Source organism: Lontra canadensis, unplaced genomic scaffold (assembly GCF_010015895.1).
Source record: "Lontra canadensis isolate GAN:19392208 unplaced genomic scaffold, GSC_riverotter_1.0 scaffold17, whole genome shotgun sequence".
Taxonomy (NCBI): Eukaryota; Metazoa; Chordata; class Mammalia; order Carnivora; family Mustelidae; genus Lontra; species Lontra canadensis.
This window is the reverse complement of record NW_022631011.1, coordinates 13975201-13996954: the sequence shown is the minus strand read 5'-3', so window position 1 is coordinate 13996954 and position 21754 is coordinate 13975201. Positions and strand designations below refer to the sequence as shown.

At 39.9% G+C, this 21754-nt stretch overlaps 1 protein-coding gene across 2 annotated transcripts in view; it reads right to left on the bottom strand.

Moving 5' to 3' along the window:
• The window catches only part of GAREM1 (GRB2 associated regulator of MAPK1 subtype 1), a 197920-nt gene that overhangs the window by 22917 nt on the left and 153249 nt on the right, over window positions 1–21754 (bottom strand). For both annotated transcript variants that reach the window (XM_032859677.1, XM_032859678.1), the window contains exon 3: window positions 16811–16941. In XM_032859677.1, coding sequence (XP_032715568.1) covers window positions 16811–16941 — 131 coding nt within the window. The remainder of the gene's footprint in view (window positions 1–16810; window positions 16942–21754) is intronic.

Genomic DNA, 21754 nt, shown 5'->3' with positions numbered 1-21754 from the left:
GCACAACAGACTTCAAATCCACGGAATGATGTTCAACTTCTTTTATAATTAGAGGAAAGTAAATGAAAATTATACTGAGATACTGCTTCTTACCTAGAACACTGAAAAATATTCAAAAGCTTGACAGCATACTCAGTGGGTGAGGCTATGGGGAAACAGGCACTCTTCACCATAGCTGGTAGAAATGCAAATGATACAAGCCCTGTAGAGGGGAATATGGCAATACTGAACCCAAGTATGTATGTGTTTATCCCTCCATTCAGCAATCCTACTTCTAGGAAATTATCTGAAGACATTCCTCCCATGGTGTGAAAATGCAAATGCACAAGGTTATTCATTGTAGCATTATTTGTATTTGCAAAATGTTAGAATCAATGTAAATGCTCAAACATAGTAGATTGGCTGAATGAACTATGACACAAACACAAAATGTATTATGCAAATAAGAACAAGAATGATGAGTTCAATGAATTAATAGGAAACAATGAACTAATAGGAAAATGACTTTCAGGACATATTAAGTAACCCCCCACCCCCAAAAAAACACCCAAAGTGCATGAAAGATTATATAGTATACTACACCTTTGGAAAAATCAGTATATATTTTTCTGAAGTTAAAAAACAACAATAAGAAGGAATACAAGAAAAATAAACCAGAAAACCAATGAAATTGGGGGCGCCTGGGTGGCTCAGTTAGTTAAGCATCTGCCTTCGGCTCAGGTCATGATCCTAGAGCCCTGGGATCGAGCCCCACATCAGGCTCCCTGTTCAGAGGGAAGCCTGCTTCTCCCTCTCCCACTCCCCCTGCTTGTATTCCCTCTCTTGCTGTCTCTCTCTCTCTCTCTCTGTCAAATAAATAAATAAAAATAAAAAAAGAAAACAATGAAATTGGTCCTTAAAGGAGGGAGGAAACAAGTAGAAGGGAGAGAGTAATACCTCTTTGAGTGTACTTAGCTATAGAGTTTTGATGCTTAGGAGGTAAGTCAATGTTCTAACATATTCAAAAAATAAAATTACATCAGCAAAAAGTTAAAAGAAACCGAAAGCTAAACACAAATGGAAGCAGATGAATCCAATCTTATTTCAAATGAATAAACTAGCCACATGGGGAGAGACAGAGAAATCATCCAAGTAACTTCAAAATGCTTTGACTACAAATTGCCAGTAGGGAAAAAAGACCAACAAATATTGTGTTCTTTTTGGGAGATTTGTTCTGCATATGAGAATGGGTACAGGGATTCTGAACCAACTTTTATGCATATTGTAGAAATAAACAAATGAGTAAACATGTTCTGAGAATCAGAGTTTTCACTGTGGAGGGAAGACAGAAACTGGAGGTATTGTGTTATAACTTTAGAAAACTATACATGGGCACACACATCTTTAGCTTTGTTCCTTCTAAGGGACTAGTCCCCAATAGCCAAACAGTGGAAAGAGCCAAGATGCCCTTCAACAGACGAATGGATGAATCAGATGTGGTCCATATACACAATGGACTATTACTCAGCCATCAACTTTTGTATCAACATGGGTGGGACTGGAGATTATGCTGAGTGAAATAAATCAAGCAGAGAAAGTCAACTATCATATGGTTTCACTTACTTGTGGAGCATAAGGAATAGCATGGAGGATATTAGGAGAAAGAAAGGGAAAATGAAGAGGGGGAACAGAGGGGGAAATGAACCATGAAAGACTGTGGACTCCGAGAAACAAACTGAGGGTTTTAGAGGGGAAGGGGCTGGGGGGGATGGGTTAGCCTGGTGATGGGTATTAAGGAGGGCATAGACTGCATGGAGCGTTGGGTATTATATGCAAACAATGAATCATGGAACACTGCATCAAAAACTAATGACGTACCGTATGGTGACTAACATAATATAAAATAATTAAAAGAAAAATAATGACTCCTGCTAGCACCAAATATACCTAGCGCCCCAATATCATGGCTTCTTGAAGAAATACCTGATTCCAGGGCTAGGGCAAGAAAGGTACAAGATGAGTGTGGAACACTGTATTGTGCCAAAAAGTAAAGGAATGCTCTTAAGATGACAGCAGTGTGTCAAAAGGACACAGGAGCCAGGTTGAATTGGCCTCCACGGGCCAAATCCTGGACAATTTGAGCATCACAATACACTAAGAGTGCAATGACAAAGTCTACTGAACAAAGTAGGAATGTCAAAGTCCATATGTTAACAAAAATAGGAATGAGTGGAAAAAATGAATGGAGGAAGAGCCGACAAATGTGGAGGACTGGTGGGATCCAAGATTGGTACATAAAACAAACATCAGTGGATGCTCACTTAGAGAGTAAGTTTGACTGAGGAGTAGGTTATGTGCACGGTCTGAGTCTTAAAGTGTCTTTGCTCAGAATGCTTACGGATTGTGAAGGGAGAAAAAGTAAATATAGAGTGGAGAGACTGGACAGCAACCTTAGCCAGATGATCAAATGTAATATAACCAGAGAGGCATCCTCATGTGTATGCCCCTGAATGTGATTCCCTGAGAAGGTCAGGCCCTCAGTTACAGAACATTCTACCTAAAAATGCATCGCTAGAACCCCAGTATGAAGAAGTATCAGACAAACCCTAAGTGAGAAACACTGTATAAAATACCTGGTATGTATGCATGAAAAACGTGCACGGGATAAAAGACAAGAAAGGTTGAAGAATTACTCCAGAGTAAAGTGAACGAAAGACAGAATGCGACATCAAGCAATATGCACTCCTGGAACGGATTCTGACCTAAAGGGAAGCAACGCCATCAAGTGTTTTGATGGACTGTAAAGAAGAGTATCACATCACTGCTAATGCTCCTGGATGCACTGTTTTTACACAAGAAAATATCCTCATTCTTGGGAAATAGACACTGATGTATTAAGGTATAAAGGGCATAATGCATGTAATTCACTCTGAAATGATTCAGAAAAATGTAAGTTGTGTGTCTATGTATGTGTATGTGGGGGGTTGAGGATGAGAGCACAGATGTAGCAAAATGTTAAAAGTTGGTGATCTTGTAACAATTTTTTAGGACTGCAACTATTTCAAAATAAATTAAAACATGGCAGTAGGAAAATCTTAGATATCTTTGCCTATTTTTCCAGATGAGCTTCATAATCATTGTGTCTATGGTTTCCATTGATAATTTTATTGAAAGTACTTTTACCTGCTGTTTTGGCAAGGAGTGACATCAAAATATTTCTAAATAGGGACATGGTAATTCTCATCATCTACTGAGATCTTTTATTTCCCTTATTAGTAATTAAGTTTGCCTTTGTTATTAATCCCTGAACATTGCTGTTCGTTCATACATACGGTTTGTTGCTATTCTCTATGACCAGTAACCTCACTGTAAGAGTTTTTTCCGGTGATAATCTTAGGATTCTTAAGTGATTAAATCTTATGTAACCAATGCAAAATTCATCTTCATCTTTTTAGTCTTCATCCCTTCTTCCCAACAACAGTGTGGTGGTGAGAATGGTGTTCCATATTTAATGTGAATTATTTGTTATTAAAACCGATCACATGAGAAACTCATTGATTTGGGATGGATTTTATCATGTTAGTAATGTAGGTTTCCAATTCTAGTTTTCTAAAAGTTTCTACGAAGAAATTTTAAAAATGTTTTTATTTCTTAAAGATTTCACTTATTTATTTTAGAGATAAAGTGCATGCGTGTGCGAGCAGGGGGGAGGAGCAGAGAGAGAGGGAGAGAGGGGGAGGTAATCTCAAGCAGACTCCATGGCTGAGCAAAGAGCCCAACATGTGGCTTGATCCCACGACCCTGAGATCATGACCTGAGCTGAAACCAAGAGTCCGACGTTCAATGAGGTGAGCCATCCAGAGGCCCTAAAATAATGTTTTAATCAAATGCCATTTCTGCACCCAATAAGATAGTCATATGTTTATTTTTAATTTTGATGTCCTGATTTTATATTAAAATAGTAGATTCCCAAATAGTAAAACAATGCTACACGCCTGAAATTATCTGTGTATGACCATGGTGCACTTAAAAGTGTATTGCATGGGGGTGCCTGGGTGGCTCAGTGGGTTAGAGCCTCTGACTTCAGCTCGGGTCATGATCCCAGGATCCTGGGATCGAGCCCCGCATCGGGCTCTCTGCTCAGCATGGAGCCTGCTTCCTCCTCTCTCTTAGACTACTTGTGATCTCTCTCTGTCAAATAAATAAATAAAATCTTTAAAAAAAAAAGTGTATTGCATGACTCTTTGATACTATTTGATCTATGACTTATGTATCTTAGTCACAGGTGAAGTTAGTCTATCATTTTATTATGTTATCTTTATCAGTTTTAGTACCAGGCTTACTTTAAGGCTGAGATTGTTTTTCTTTTATGTTAATGAAAAACCATCTGGGTAAAGTGATTGGCCATGTTCATGTTGTTTACTGAGCAGTAATCATCAGTATGTGTTTAGAAGACTTGAAGGTGGCAGTCTTTGTAAATAATTTCTCACGCACTATTCTAGGTCATCTCTATATAATTTTAAACTTTGGAACAAGCAATTTGTCAATCCACATTAGTGCTATAAAAAACAAACAGTTCTGTTGTCTCTACAGTGACAACTGTAGCAAGGCATTATCAGTACCTAAATGGCAGCACTATATTATTTTAATGGCAGTTCAGGCCCATGAGGTTTAAAGTCCATTTTAGGTGATTCAGAGTAAGTGTTATGAGTATTATTTTTAATAAGACCACACTTAACTGTGTTTACTTTCAGACTCAGTATTCGCTTGGGCTCCTACATTGGAGTTACGTTTAGGAATCTAAATAAATAAATTAATAATAAATAAACACAATTTAACTTTTTATTTGCAACAATTCCAGATTTGCAGAAAAGTTGCAAAGCTTTATACCTTTGTCTAGCTTCTCCTGTTAACATTCTATACAACCATGGCACATTATCAAAACCAAGAAATTAACACTAATACAAGATGACTAACTTAACCACAAAGCTTTATTTGGGTTTCATTATTTTTTTCCACTAATGTCCTTTTTCTCTTTCAGGATCAAACCAGGATATGACACCACATCCAGTCCTTGATTTTGTGAGTTTCTTGGTCTTTCCTTGTTTTTTATGACCTTGACAGTTTTAAAGAATATAGTTTAGGGTTGGTTTGTTTGTTTTTAAGCTAATGAATCATTGATGAATTATAGTACTTGGCCATATGAGGGCTGACTTTCTTTTCCTATAGGACCTGTAACTTCATGGTTTCAGTTACTTCATTTTGTTGACTTTGGTCACCATGAATCCTAAAAAGACTCATTTGCTATTAATTCTAATTTTAGTTTATCCCTAAGGCTTTTGTTTTCAGCTAGCATCTAGCTATGTATGTAACAATACAGATCAGAGCTCAGCAAACTATTACGCACAGTCCAAATCTGACCCAACACCTGCCTTTGTAAATAAAGTTTTATTAGGACACTGCTGTGTCCATTCATTTATGCATAATTTATGGCAGTGTTGAGTAGCTGTGATGGTAACTATATGGCCCACAAACTAACATATTTATTCTTTGTCCTTTTATAGAAAGTTTGCTGACCCCAGGTATAAATGAATGAAAAGAACTATGGCCTTTGGAAATTAATTGGGCCAATATTATTAACTTAATTACCAGCGAAGTTTGAATCTATCTTCACTATTAGTAACCCCAGAAAAAGTATTTCACTTTTTTGAGCCTCAGCATCCTCTCCATAAAATGAGAACATGACTGTGTACTTCACAAGCTTAATCAATGTACGTAAATAACCTCCCACAGTGTTAAGCTCTCAATAATGGAGGCCATTACTCTTGTTATTACTTTTGTGAACGATAAAAACATTTAAGTTTTTTTTCCCCCAAGTAAGCTCTACGCCCAATGTGGGGCTTGAACTCAAGTCCCCTGAGATCGACAGTCACATGCTGTACCAACTGAGCCAGACAGGTGCCCCCAAAACATTTAAAATTCTTTTTTTTTTTTTTTTAAGTAGGTTCCATGCTGGGCTTGAATTTACAACCCTGAAATCAAGACCTGAGCTGAGATCAAGAGTTGGATACTTAACTAAGCCACCAAGGTGCCCCAACATTTGAATTCTTAATAAATGTTTCTCATTGCCTTTCACATCTCCGTATTTTCATGTTGGTTTCTATTTCTACCCACTACTGTTTTCAAGCTCAAATCACTACTTTAAGCATTATCCTTTCTTCTATACTGAAGAATTGCTCAGGTTTTTATTCAGTGTGTTATCCCAGAATAAAACTTAATGTCAGAAGAGGGCCTGAAATATCCTTACAGTTATATCCCAGAGGAAGTGAACATATTGAAATGATTCAAAAAAATATACCATTTTAAGATAGACTAGCCTCCAAAACACTCAGCTGCACTGCTGTACTTCCCTTCTGGTGAAACTTTGTAAAAAACTTGGCAATTCATCCATTTGGATCAGGATGGAGACAGAGATGTTGAGAGAAAGGGTTCTCAGGAGACTTGAGAAACACACACACACACTCACTCATACAACAAACTATTTCCAGTTAACACACAAGGAGCCAACAGCGCTTCTCAAATGTGAAGCAACAACAGAACATATGTTTCTTCCCGGCTCTTTAAATCAATCCTTAATGTATTTTTTCCTAATTTACCTTTAGAAACACACCTTATAAAATGAAGAAATCATATGGGCTTGTGAGTACCACATACCAGACGAGCTGAAAGCGAACGTCTAGGCTGCTCAGGAGACACCCATCAGCCACTACGTGCACAGATGAAAAAGATCAAAATTGTCCTTGCTATATGTCACTCTCTGGGCACATTCAACGGTTTTGTCTGTGTTGTTGTGTATGTGTCTACTTGTAACGGAAGTTACTCCTACTCCCATACATAAAAATGCCTAACATATGTGAGGACAATCTGTAATTCCACGCTCCCAAACGTGATGTCATCATTAAAGCTAGCAATTAGCTCTGCATAAATTACGAGACTAACGTCCCGACAGATCCTGTGGTCACTGTCAGCGACAGACGAAGAATCCGATAAATAAATGCTCTTCCTTTGGCAGTTGAGCCCAGCAGTCTCCTCTGGTTTCCACAGATGTGATTTATTTGCATAATTTCTTTCCTTTTCTATTTTTTTAATAGCAAAAAAAAACAATGCATTCTGTCTAAGTGCTTTGGTATGCGTGCCTGGTTAACATTTCCAGTTTCAATGTTTCCTGAGAGGAAGTAATTCAAAGTGTGTTATCTAAACAACTCTAATAGGTCTAATCCAGGAAACTATCAGGGTTTTACTGTTCGTAATACCATTCAGAATTAATAATACCCCATGGTCAAGCAACATTTTAAAACACTGATAGAAAATTTTACACACACCCACACCCGCAGATGTTTCTGGCAACAGATAATCTGTTTTCTAAGAACAGTTGTTCTAAAGATCAAACATGCAATAGAGTTTAAAACTGCAATCCTTGGGAAAAAAAAATCAGGACTGATCTGACGGCTAGATTAAACAGCTAATATTTGATTAATATTAGATCATTTCCCCCAAAAGTTCAATTTTTCTAATTCTTTCCTTTGGGAAAATGGCAGAACCTGAGACACAAAGGGACATGAAGAGTTACTTGTCAATCCTGAGTATCTCTCTCTTTTTTTTTTTTTCAACAGGAAACAGGGCAAAGATGACAAGTACAATGGCAGTGATTTAATCTGTGACAGTACAGCAGAGGGCTTCAAGTACTGCTTCAAGCAAGAAGGTTCGTTTTTCAGACAAGGTCTCAAAACCTCAGATGACACCCCCCGTGCTACCAAAAAACAAAAAAACACTAACCAAAACAAAACTCACTGGCCCACGGGACTATCTTCAAACACTGAAATAATTAACCTTCACAACTGTATCCAATTTGTCATTCTGAGCGAATTCTGAAAATAAGTGACATGACTCATAGTAAAGAAAACATGCAATTTTAAACAACTGGAAAGTAAAAATACAAGTTGGCTATCTCCAAATCCATTCAATCTTCATTTAAGAAATTTGTTCTTACATCTGACAAAATTCAGGTTACACAGTAATCAATAATTTCTGATCTCTCTGGAATACAGCCAAGAACAAGGCAGTGGAGCTAAAGGCCCCTGAGCAGGCAAAAAGATGTGATGTTGATGTTAGGGCTTATAGGAAAGCCTTTAAGGGCCATAACTTAGCACACTTCCTCCCCTACAATCAAAATTCCATCCAACCTGGTTACCAGCCCACAGCATAACAAAAGTGAATATTAAAACTGGAAACAGGCATGGTTAATTAAGGCAGCTATTCTAACTAATGTAAGAGGCGACAAACAATTTGAATGAGACCATAAAACACCCAATTCTCAGCGTAAGTTCTCTCCATATAAAGACTAAAGTCACAACACATCTCAGGAGATGGAGAGAAGTTTAACTTTTGTTCAAATACTTCTTGTTAAGATGGAAGAAAAGTATTACACATTTCAGGAAACTGAAATGAAATTATAGTTCTTTGGACAGAACTTTTGATAAAATTCACAGCTCCCCCAAAGGCTGGCTAACTAAAATTACTCGTGCTCTAAAGGTGCCAGAAAGGAGGTAGAAAATAACAGAGCAAATGATTCCTATTCATTTTGAAACCTCATAAGAAAAACCCACCTCTCTATTATAATCTTAAAACATGTGGAGGAGATGCTTTTTCTGAACTGTCATGACAAACATTAGGAATGGTATTTTAAACTAGGAATGGTGGTTATACCTGAACTACACTCTTAAAACCACACACACACACACACACACACACACACACAATTCCTCAAAGAACACTAATGCTTCAGCACCACTGTTTTGTATTACTTTACAGGACGACTACAGGACGGCTGACAGACACAGAACAAAGTCTACATAGCAAGCTGTTTTTGCCTAAAAGACAAAATGATCAAAAAGATGTCCGAGAATAAAATAATTATGACTAGAGTAGAATCACAAACAGCCCCAAACCTCTCCATTAATGTATTCTCAAGGCCTTGTGTGTAGCTGTTCTGTTAAAAGGAGTAAAGAAAGTAGCAGGATATGTGTTTGATTTGTTAACTACTTTATACATGGAAATAAGATATAGTCTAACGAGTTGGCGGAAGAGGAAGAGCTGTATTTCTTCATCTTTTTCAGATGGCAACTTTAAAAGGGGTAACTAACATGTTAAGATAAAAGGCACATGAACTGCCTCTAATCTGTGACTTGGGGCGTGGGGGGGGCAGCTGATTCTCAGTAACTTGGAAACCCTGGAAAAAAATCCCAAGTTCAGCATCAAGTTGCACAAACCATTCACCTTCAACTTAGAACTCTTGCTTATTTATTGCGTGGTGCTGTGTTGCCACCTTTAGCACTGCTTCAAGCAACAAGGCAAGGGGCCAACAGTATGTAGCCCAGTTTCTATGACAATACTGGTTCATACTTAAAAAATTCTGGGTTCATACTTTACAGGGGTATTTTTGTTGTTTTTAAAAGGGTTCATTTTGACATATGCTGCACTGATGTTGATAGTAAGTTTACTGGTAGGATTTTCTTTTTTAAGTACTGGCATCAGGAAAGATCTAAAAATCTATATGTAGAACATTCATAAAATCTGCCAAGTTGTGTGTGTGAGACCGTAGCTGTTTCCAAAGTACAAAAGACAGAAGAATTTGGCTGTGTAATAAATACAGGACACATTTATTTAGATTTTTAGATAAGAAAATGAATTAACTGTACAAGCTACAGTGTCACTGTGAAAGGATATTCCGATCACAATCATGAGCCTTAGCTCAATCCACAAACAGCATTCAAGGGAGCGCAAAGATGACCAATTGAATCAGGGCACCCAGCTTTTGCTGCTAAATAGTTCTGTGGCTTTGTGTGAATCAATGAAGTCAGCTAACATCTGTTTCTTAGTTTTCCTATTTGTCAAAAGGAGGAGTAGGGCTCAGCGGTGTCTAAGGGCCTTTCCAGATCTAAAATGAGATGATTATAAAAACTCTTGTCTATAAACTTCCTTAGTTTTGCTGGATTATTTATAATATTTCATTCTACTCTCGGTCATGTTTCTCAGTATCGAGCAGCTCAGTTATCATTCAAGTTCTCTGAATCTTACAGGATTTTTTTTTTTTCCTATTAAAAAAAGACAACACTGCAATCCTTCTCCCACTGGGATAGCTCTGCTGCTAGACACTGCCACCCCTGCCAAAAACAGGTGCCAAACCCAGTAATCACGAGCTGATATGCAGGTGACAGGAATGTCGGCTCAGCTCTTGCCCCAGACCACAATGTAATGGTTCTGGAGAGGTCTGTGCCCACAGAAGCAGTGACTACACTCCCGGTCTGCCTGAAATCTCACTATTCCCCTGTGAGGCATTTCCCCAGTTGAGACAATGCAAACTTGTTATTTTGCCACTGGGGAAAATCTATGCTGGAACAGCTGAAACCTTGGACCTCACTAGCTGGAATGAAAATAGCAACATTATAGCATCAAGATCAGGGTATTTGAACTCTCTCTCACTCAAGAGCACTAATTTTAATGTAGAAAGCTTTTGGATGAGAGCCGTGAAGTCAGAAGGCCTCTTATGTGCTTACCAAGGATGGCAGGTTACCCAATGCGAAATTGAAGGCTATCTTTTCTTCCCTCTGCTTATGTCTCAGGATGGACAGAAGTGAAACCAGGGCATAATTTGTTAGTCATTATTTTGGTGGCAGAAAGTAGATGTGTGGGAAAATTTCTCACTATTATTGGGCTTAGTTCAAAAGGCTAGAAGACGTTTGAAATAATTCACTGGGTGCCAGTATAATAAGTTTCCAAAAAAGTATCTGAGGTGAAGGGGTATTTTGAAACAGCAACAACAACAGTTACTAGGTACCGAGTGTTTAATATCAAGTCCAGGGTACAAAGAACGAAATAAAGTGTAAGTGAAATAATCTGTGGTGGGAATTTTTTTTTTTATGTGAAACTTAATTTAGTATGATTTTATGTTCTGAATCAGAGGTTGGCAAACTTTTTCTTACAGGGCCAGACAGTAATAATTTTAGGCTTGTGTGCCGTATGATCTCTGTTGCAACGACTAATCCTACTATTGTATTGTGAAGCAGCCACCGACACGGCACACCCCTATGCATGGGGTGGCTGTGTCCCAATAAAACTTTATTTGCAAAACAGTGCCTTACCCAAGGGTATAGTTTGCCAACTCCTATACTAGGCACTTGCAAAGTGCAGTAGTGCATTATTTCATTTAATTTTCATGAAAAGTCTCTGAGGAGGATACAATCATCCCTGTTTTGCAGGTGATGACCCCTAGACTCAAGGGGCCATGTGACCTTTCTGTGGTCACAGCCCAATGCCTGGACTTGGGGTGTGGACTCAGCTCGTAATTCAGAGTCTGAGCTATACTACACAGTCCAATATGCTCTTTAGATCACGGGAGCTTGTTTAAAGAAGGCACATGATTGAAAACTATTTGTGTGACTATATTTTTCTTATTAAAAGGTAGAGAAATGAGGTTGGGGTTAGCCAACTGACACAGGACAGCTTCTGACTCTGGAAGTAAACGTGATGATAGTGATGGCTGATGAAAAATTAAAACAAATCATTAAGAAAGAAAATGCCTGTTATAGTTAAAAACAAATGTACGTGGGTGGTTGGGTGATTTCAACCACCACATCATCCACTTTTGATTTCAGCTGGTCGGGTGTCCCACCTTTGATTTCAGCTCAGGCTGCGATTGCAGGGTTGTGAGATCAGGCCCCGTGTGGGGCCCCATGCCCAGCGGAGAGTCTGCTTGAAATTCTCTCTTTCTCCCTCTGCCCTTCCCCCTCCCTGCTCACATGCTCTCTCTCTCTCCCCCAAATAAATAAATAAATCTTTAAAAAGAAAAAAAATGCAGTAAGCAGTTAAAAAAAAAAAAAGAACTATCACCATGGAAACCAAAAACTGGATGGATAAAGGAGACAATGTGAAAGAGGCAGGTGATTGCTGTCTTAAAAATATCGAATGCCACTGGCTTAGGAGGGACTGGAGCTAATGCACACAAATGATGAGCAAGAGGCTACCTGTCCACACATTCTTTCATTTCCTTGACCATCTCATCTCCCATTTTCTGTTCCTACCACCCTAGCTGCCCACTCAAATGGACATACTTAGACTTGTTTTCATCTATTTTTTATGTTTTTAAGTTTATTTATTTAAGTAATCTCTACACCCAACATGGGGCTCAAACTCACAACCCCGAGATCGAGAGTTGCACTTGCCCCCGACAGAGCCAGCCAGCCAGGTGCCCGGGACATATTTAGATTTGAGAAAAAAAAAAAAAAAAAAAAAAAAAAAGCTACTCCTGTCATTTCCTGTATTACTGCCTAAAGTTCAATTTCAAGCATTTTATGTGCTACTGCCACTCCAATTTGCACATCACTTTCTTCACCACTTCAGAAGTTCCTTAACCCCATTAAGATCTCTAGTTTTCACGGGGGTTACAATTCTTGTATTCACACTTCTTCATTCAGTGAGGAGTCTACGGCTCATCACTACCTGTCACTCTAGGGCACACTCCGTCCACACCTTTGCTCACTTCTGTTACACTTACCCAATGGAGTCCCAGCTCCAATTAAACCTAAGGCTCTGTTTACTCTGTATCTCCATCCAGGAAGCCAAAGATGGCTGGAAGAAAAAAAAACTGGTGCTGAGTAATCTCACTTGAAATGCATACCTTGACAAAACTCAGCGAACATCCTATTATACTTCCCTGGTAAACTTAACTTTCTAGGTCTCTGAGCTGATTATTATTTTCTTCCTGTCAAGGCTAACAAGGCTTCCTGCTGAACTTTATGGCCAGTTTCCAGTCCTCCTCTATTTTAATCAGTAAGTAGCTTTGACACTGTTGTCCATTCCTCTTTGAAACACTTTTTAAAGCCATTTGGCTTCTGGAACATCTATCCACATGCTCCATCATCTTTCTATCTCACTGTTACTGCCTGTAATCTCTCTTGGACCGCAATGCTGGGGTGTTCCAGGGCTCAGTCCTTGGTCTCCTCTCTTCTTTATCTAAGTGTCCAGGTCAGAGTTTCTCAGCTTTGGCACTACTGACATTTTCGGCCAGATCATTCTTTGATGCGGGGCTGTCCTGTGTACTACAGGGCTTTCAGCAGCATCTTTGTCCGCTACCGGCTAGAAGCCGGTAGCACTGACCCTTCTCCAAGCTGTAGCAATCAAAATGGTAACCTGACATTGTCAAGTGTTCCTGGGAGGAAAAAAAAATCACCCCTGACTGAGAACCACAGATGTATATGAACTCAACTAGCTCTGTGACTTCAAATGCCATCTAGGAGCTGATGAGCCCCAAACATATAAGCCCGTCCCTTGCCCCAAGCTCCAAACTTGTACACCCAACTGTCTCCTTGATCTCTTTATTTGGAGGTAGTATTTGTACCTGTATATTTATTGTCTGCCACTTCAATGGACACAACCTCCAGGGTTTGCATATTCACTATTTATTCCCAGTGGCTAGATATACAGGAGGTGCTTAAAATGTATTTGCTGGTTGAAGAATTAAACATTTAACATATATTAATTCACTTCATGCAAGTTAATCAATGATGGGCCAATCAGGCAGATAATTTCAAACACATCAAGGCCTCTTAAAGACATTTAACTTCAAGATAAAAGGAATGGCTTATTTTTAATTTTTTAAAATGTAATCTTTTCACCTAACATGGGGCTCGAACTCATGACCCCATCAAGAGTCACACACTCCACCAACTCAGCCAGCCAGGTGCCCCAGGAATGACTTAATTTTAAATAAATTGGTGAATAGTATTAATCCCATCCATTAAATTTTAGATACAATTCTGCTACACTCTTGAAAGTAACAATCACTATAGAGATCCCAATCTTTCAACACCTCTGTTCTACTCCACCCCATTACTACATTTCATTTCTATTTGTTATTATAAGTATGTATGACTTCATATATATATTTCCTTATTTCAAATAATAATTGTGCCTTTTGACTCCTAAGATGCCTGTTAGCTGCCAATTCTTAGCTGCAAGTCATTTAGTTTTTTATCCTCTTGGTCTAATTTATGCTCTCTCTATTTGAAACAGAGAGTAGAGGGTGAAGTTTTGAAAGGAGATGTGAATTCTGCTATCACTTAAAAAACTGCTTTCTAGATAATATCTATATTTATATAATATTTAATACTATTTATAATAGCTATATTTATGAGAATGGGGTATTGTTGTGTTTTTTTAAGTAAGCTCTATGCCCAGTACAGGCCTTGAACTGTCCCATGTTCTACCAACTGAGCCAGCCAGGCATCCCTGCTGTACTGTTTCTTATTCTTTTTCTCCCTCTCCAGGCAAAGCAGTAACCAAGTACACCACTTAGCTCTCCCATTAAGCACTGCACACATGCACATTACGATCAATTCTTATAAACCATGACCAACACTGTGTTTGGTGGAGGGTGGTCAGGTAGTACCCAGACATCTTTGCCATAAACCTCCCTGGTTTTTTATTTACTTGTATTTACTTGTATTTACTTGTTTTTATTATTATTTTATTATTTATTATTATTTTATTATATTTTATTTACTTTTTATTTACTTGTTTTATTTTATTTTTATTTACTTGTATTTACTTTTATTTACTTATTTATATAAATAACCTCCCTGGTTATTTATTTACTTGGGTGTTTATTCACTAGGCACAGATTTTTGTGTATTTCTTTGTGTAAATTTCCTGAGGTTCCTTGATCAATTCTTCTTTGAATATAATCGAACGATGTCTTAAATGATTAATGCCAGATAGATGTGATAGCATCTTAAAACTTTATAAGTAATAGACAAGAAGAAGTAAATATTTATGTATGCATAGCACAGGAACTCAACCCAAGTCCAGACTGCTCTATGGATGCTGTAAACTTTGTAACCCATACATACCCATTTGTCTGTGCCTTTAAACTTTTTTTTGGCTTTTTTAGAAAAATTGTGGTAATATATACATAACATAAAATTTATCATCTTAACCATTTTAAAGTGTACAGGTCGGTAGTGTTAAATACATCACATTGCTGTGCTGAATTTTTTTAAATGGCATCTCTATTATGTATGCTTGAATAAATAAAGTCAATCGTGGTATAAACAATGAATCCTGGAACACTGAAAAAAAATTAAAGAAAAAAAGCCCATCAAAACTTATTGATTTCAGTATTATTGTTCCAATCACTGCTGATGTTCATGCAAATTCACACACACACAAAACAGCTGCTAGAGGCATTTAAAAAAAATCTTTCACAAGTACAATATACCACAAAAGACTTAAATTTTAATACTTGACAAAATCTTAAAAAAATCAAAAAATTTTTATGATTACTTTCTCATGATTCACCAGCAAATGCAAGGTTTTCAAGAAAACAGTTTTTAAGAAGAAGTATGGACTTTCCAAACAATTTTTTTTCCCATTTAGGAAATTTAAAATAGAAGCTTTAAGGAAAGATTTCAATCATATCAAGACAAGAATCAAACAGGATTTGATTAGCTTCTGACCAACGACTCTTGGTACATTTAAAAATGAACATGTTTTCACAAATCCTCAAGGTAAGTTCAAGTTGCCTTGAGGACTCACAGCCTAAGTCACTGAAGGGCTTAAAAGTTATAAATGTTTTTGAGTACAAGTGTAATTTAGCTAGTGAAGAATTTGACAGGACACAAAACTGACCCATTTTACTCATAAAATCAAATAAAGTAGACGATATCCGCTCTATTTTAGAACTGGAAGGAAGACTTGGCTTGGCCGATCAAATGGGCAGAACCACTGCTCCAGTAAGGAGGCCGTCTTGGGCATGTTTCCCCCTTTCCTGAGGCGTGTGGGTGGAGTGACTCATCCACAAAGACACTGCTGCGTTCTTGGACCAAGATACCCCACAGTCTGTTTTTCACATAGAGCGGATTTCTAACAAATAGGCATCTTGCCCCCAAAATATTGAAATGTTTAGAGAATGTGACTTAGTTGGACTTCCTGCTGAAAGGAGGTTAATGGTTTCAATGTGAATACTTTCGAGACTGTTGTAGCATAACTGTGGGTGTTGCTGGAGAAAACAATGGATTCACAGGCAAAAAGGTTGGGCCTCAGTGATACTGCTTCCCTGGTTACTCCCTCTTCAACAGCGAGTCTAGTCAAAGGAACTCGCTCACTCTGTAGCCAGGGACAGAACTGTCCCTTTAAGAATGCAAAATGAACACAGCACAGTAAACACTATTTAGCTTTTCTCCGAGGGACAAAGATCAATAAATACCTACGAGGCCACACTCTACACATCAATCTTCCCTGTGTGTACCGACAGAGACAGTCTGCAAAGAATGGAACGAATATGAGTGGACGTCGGGGCGTACTCTCGAACCTTCTCTCTTTTTCTTTAAGTGTTTGGTATTAGTCGTGTCATACGCATTTTGCTTGCTCCCACAAGTGGAGCATCCAGCTTCACAGAAGAGCCGGTCAAACAACCATTACACGTTGGAGAATAAAGTCCAAATTAAAAAAAAAAAAAAAAGACAGAAAGAGAAATCTTTTGATCTGCCTTGACAGTTGTTCAAGCCAGAGATAATGTTAACATCGTAACCTGTTGGAGAATCAGGTCAGCTAGAGCTCACGCGGTTCTTAAAAAGATCCGTTTTGGCCACTGACACGAATCCGTGAGGAGGATGGAACTCTCCTACGAGGCACAGGGGGGAACACACTGTGCACGTAATGACCTCAAAGTTAAATTATTTCAGTGAGGATAAATATTTGGTTCTTCTAGAACTACCTTCACGTTGAATGTGATTTCCTCCATGACGTACACGCGTTCAGGAAATGCTTTAGCCACCTCCTCCACACTGTTGAAATATTGCACTGGCTCCTTTATATCTCGGTCTTGTTCCAGCAGCTTGAATTGCCCTAAAACACACGATAAACGGAAGAGATGTGAGATGTTTACGCTGGACAGCTGTCACCGTGGCGACAGCATCCCCCTTTCCTTTACTCCCACTCTTCTTTGTCAAAGGCTTCTGATCATTATCATTGGGGGGAAAAGTTACCATGGCAGAAGGTTTTCTTCAACGAGAATATGTATCGAAGAATCAGCTTACAGATGGAAAACAATCATGAACTGTTTCTTTTTCATTTTTTGTTCACACCAAGAGTTTGTTACCCGATGACCAAAATCAAACGGAATGGATGCCTGTCTGTAATTTGGTCTCAAAGCGAAAACCTACTCGGTTACAAATGATTGCTCATTTTGTTTTTCACAGGAATCACCTTGGCATTTAGCTGTAATTAACACCCACACAGGTGATCTTCTGAAACGAAGGCCGAGTGGCCTGGGGGAGCTCACTGTTTAAAAAACGAGTATTTAAAACTCTTACAGGTAGGATAAAATAGTACAGTGGACCTTTGGCTCTCACAGAATTGATATCCTTGGTTTCAACAATATGCGGGCAACACCGAAAGCTCGTGAGCGGCTGTAATGTGGGGTGTTGCTGCTGCACAAGCATGAAAAGCCTGAGCAGAGCGATGCTGGGCCACGGGCTGAGCCTCCTTCTGATGAGTGAGCCTGGCCACGAGCCAGGTGGCATCTGGAACCACATGTGGCTTCCTCTTATTCCTTTGTATTGTTCTGTGGGAAATTCATGAGAGAAGAATATACCATCACAGTATCCATAATTTGGGGGATTTGTGAAGACCTTTGAACATATTCCTAAAAATTTCAAGCATCTATGGCTGTTTATATACTTTCAATATTGATGACACTTCTGCTCCGTTCTAGAGGAGTCGTTCACAGCTTAGGATAAAAGACCGTATGTACTCAAGCCAAAGACAGTGTTTCTTGGTAGTCATTTTCTGAAGGCTGCTTACAATCTAACACTTGAGAAACTTGAAAAGGAATTAAAAGCTATAATGAGGCAAATCTCTCAGCATGCGTCTATGGGGCATTGGGCGGAAATAAACTTTCATTCATATTCTCAGGACTTTTTTTCACCATCTGTTAGGTGGAGGCATTATCCTAGATGCTGGAGAGAAGTCAATAAATAGGCCAGATAAAAATCTCTATCCTTCTGAATCTTACATTGTAGCAGGAGACAATAGTAAATAGGATAAGTGACTAGGGTACGTAATAGGTCGGGGGTGAGAAATGTTGTTAATAGGGCTGGGCGAGGGGGACAGAGTAGGTATGGCTGAGAAGGTGAGCTGTGACATCACTGGGAGGTGTGTTCTATGAATTCTAATCAGCCAAAAGTCTAGGCAAAGAGCTGCTGGTGGATGGGTGGGTGGCTGCCTGCTTGGCATGCTACCAGTATGGCTGGAGTGGGCTGAGTAGAAGGTTAGAGGGAAGAGAAATAAAGTCTGAAAAATAACAGGTGTTCAGATTACGTACAGCTTTGAAGACTTGTAGCTCTATCTGAGTGGGATGGAGAGGTGCTGGGGGGATGCACAAGGAAGTGATCTAACCAATGTTAGAGAAGGACCACTCTGGCTGCTGTTTTGAGAACACACTGTGGAGGTACAAGGTGTAGAGGCAGAGAGCAGCGAGGCAGTCCTGCAATTGTCCAGCTGTGAGATGGCAGGGGTCTGGAAAAGGTGAGAACCTGTGATGAATTTGGCCTGAGCAGTTGAAGGAAGCAGGTTTGGAAGGGTGGGGGGTAGGATCCGGAGTTCAGTCTGAGACATCTGCTAGGCAGGCAAACAAAGCTCGTAGATGAACATAAACGTGTGGAGCTCAGAGAGAAGTCTGGCTGAGAGAGTCTAGGAGTCATCAGAACACATGATCTTCAAAGCCACGGCACTTGGTGATGATGGGCATGGGCTTAAGTGCAGACAGAGAAGAGGTCTAAGGCTTGAGTCCCAGGAGACTAAGAAGGACTGGCGGGGGGAGTGAGAAGCAAATCCAGAAGGGGTGCATTCTAGAAGCCAGAGATTTGAGCACTTTAAGGAGCGAGAGAGATGAGGCCTGACAACTGTCAGGTTTAGCAACTTCACTTAAGCAGTGGAACGGTTGAGGTCAAGCCTGCCTGAGCTGGATTTAATGGAGGCTGAGAAGGGAGAAGTGGGAGTAACAGGAATGGACAGCAGGTGACCTTTGGGAGTTTGGCTGTGAAGGGGAGAAGAGACATGGCGTGGTAGCTGAAGGGAGCACATGGGATAGGATCGAGGGCGCGTTCTTGGTTTCCTTAATATAGTGGATGCTGATGGGAATGACCAAGGGAGGGACAAGACTATGAGGATGGAATTCTTCGGAGCATGTCCCTGAATAGGCAGAGGGGACACGGGAGTGGAAGGGCTGGCCCTCAGCAGGAGGTCACCTGTGAGAGCTCAGTGGGAGCTGGCAGAAGCTCCCTATAAGAAAGGCATCTGTTGAGCATAAGGTCAAGCGATGAGCTGTGGGAGGGCTGAGAAAAGAGGAGACCACAGAAAAGTCCACTGAGAGTGAAGGACACATCATGACTGCCGGACAGCTAAGTTTGCACCTGAGGTTCACAGTCATGAATTAGAAGTGAAACCGAAGAGTAGAGTTGTATGTTTTCCTCCAGCCAATGGGTGACGCAGAGGGGCTGGCACAGAGCAGACAGAGATTTGGATCCAGCCAGCACTGTGAAACTGCCAAGTGAGGACAAGACGTGAAGGAAGGACAGAGGAGCCCGGATGTATGCAAGGGAAAGCAGAATCACTGTCTGTGGCACCTGCGCTGGATGCAACATCTTGGGAGGGAGGAATGAGGGTGGAAAGTAATGGAATCAATGGATAGTGGGTTCTGATGCAGCAGGATTTCTGGAGGGAGGCAGCTCAAGAGCCAGGCAGAGGAGTGGTCAGAGGGGCAGGCATGCACTTTGAGACAATGGAAGCATGCCGTGGTCGGTGATGACACAGTCTAGGGGGCAACTATGGGCGGTAAAGGTTGAGGTGACAAGAAGCTAAAGGATCTAAGAGGCCAGGGGTACTAGAAGGATCATATGTGTATGCACTGAAATCCCCAAGAATGAGGAGAGAAGGAATGGTGGAGAGAGGCAGTGAGCCAGGAGTGAGAATTATGGAGAAACGAGGAGGGGATCCTACATGTGGTAGATGACAGGAGCAACGATGGGATCACGGGTGAGAGTCTGAGGACAGGAGATGAAAGCTGAGAGTTTCTAGGGAGGGGAGAAGTGGAATGGTCAAGGGAGCAATGAAGAACCCAGCTCCTCAACTTTGGGGCAAAAAATGGAGCTGCCACCTGAGAGGGCTTCAGGGAAGTGGTGTTTTCAGGGCATACCCAGGCTAGGGTTCAACAAGATAAAAGTAATGTCAGAGAACACCTTAAGGACATAGGGATTTCGCTGGTGATGGGACTCCAAAGGGAGAGTTTTCAGAAGTTAAGGGGAAGGCGATGAGGACAATGTAGTGAACATATCTAGATACGACAGGTCATATACCTTTAGAGATAGGGAGGAGTATGAATAAAACATTTGAAAATATAGTATAAAATGTTAGATTATACCCTTTTCACAAAAAACAATAGAATTCTTAAAAATTTTAAGAAATGATAGCAATTATCAGTACCACTTTAACAGATTCTGCCATGAGAACAAATCAAACTTTCATATGTCTCTACTCTACTCAGTCCTTGTACAAACTTGTAGTAATTATGGTGTATCTCCAGTTTCATCTCCATTCCTCTCTACATTTTCCGACATTCCCCCAACATGACTACACTTACTTAGAATGTTTGCATCCCATTTCATAATGGATTTAACTATTTTTCTGTTCTTACACAATGAGTCTGAGTTAGGGTAAGACTGACGTAAGTGCCAACTCGGCCACTGACACATGGTTAATCCGTCTGAGCTTTGTTTCCTCACCCACAACGTGGGGACACTTCAAAGGGTTGCCACAAGGATCGACAGCGAGGATTTTCAGTATTTAGCACAATTAACCATCTAGCAACCCTCAGCTCCCTTTCCTGTTCTCAAGATGCACAGAGATTTTCTTTCCTCTTTTTTGGCTTGCTTTTGTGAGATAAAGTTTCTAGCACTGGATTACTAAAGCAAAGGGTGCCGCACAATTCTTTGTGTTGAACATGCCAGGCTATCCCACTTTCCAAAATAACTAAAACAATTTGTATTTCTACCATGTGCATCTTAGTTCGACCACAGTCTTGCCAGAAGCAAGTATTCCTTTTTTTTTTTTCTTAAAGATTTATTTATTTATTTGAGAGAGAGAGAGAGAGAGAGAACACACAAGTGAGTGCGGGGAGGGGCAAAGGGAGAGGGAGAGAGAAACTTTGGAGTCTCCTCTCTGAGCTAGGTGCCTGATGCGGGGCCTGATCTCATGACCCTGAGATCATGAGCTGAGGTGAAAGCAAGAGTCAGATGCTTAATGACTGCGCCACCCAGATGTCCCCTGCAGTGAGTACGCTTTAAGTTAGACAATTCAGTGGGTACTAAAAAAGCATCTCTTGCCTGTAATCTGCATTTCTCTAAAGATCAGCAACGTTAAACAGTTGGATTTTTCTCCTGCAAATGGCTGTATAAATATTTAATAAATACATCTGATGTCATCTAAATTTCTTTTAACCTCCAGAGACATATGTCTAGGAGTCTACTGGATATTTATACTTGTGAGTCTCATCAGCCCCAAATTCAACATGTCTCAACGCAGGGAAGCATAATACCTCACATACAATAGCACTTAATAAATGTCCACCGAACAAAAGACAGAAAACTGCGTTGGTTCCAGG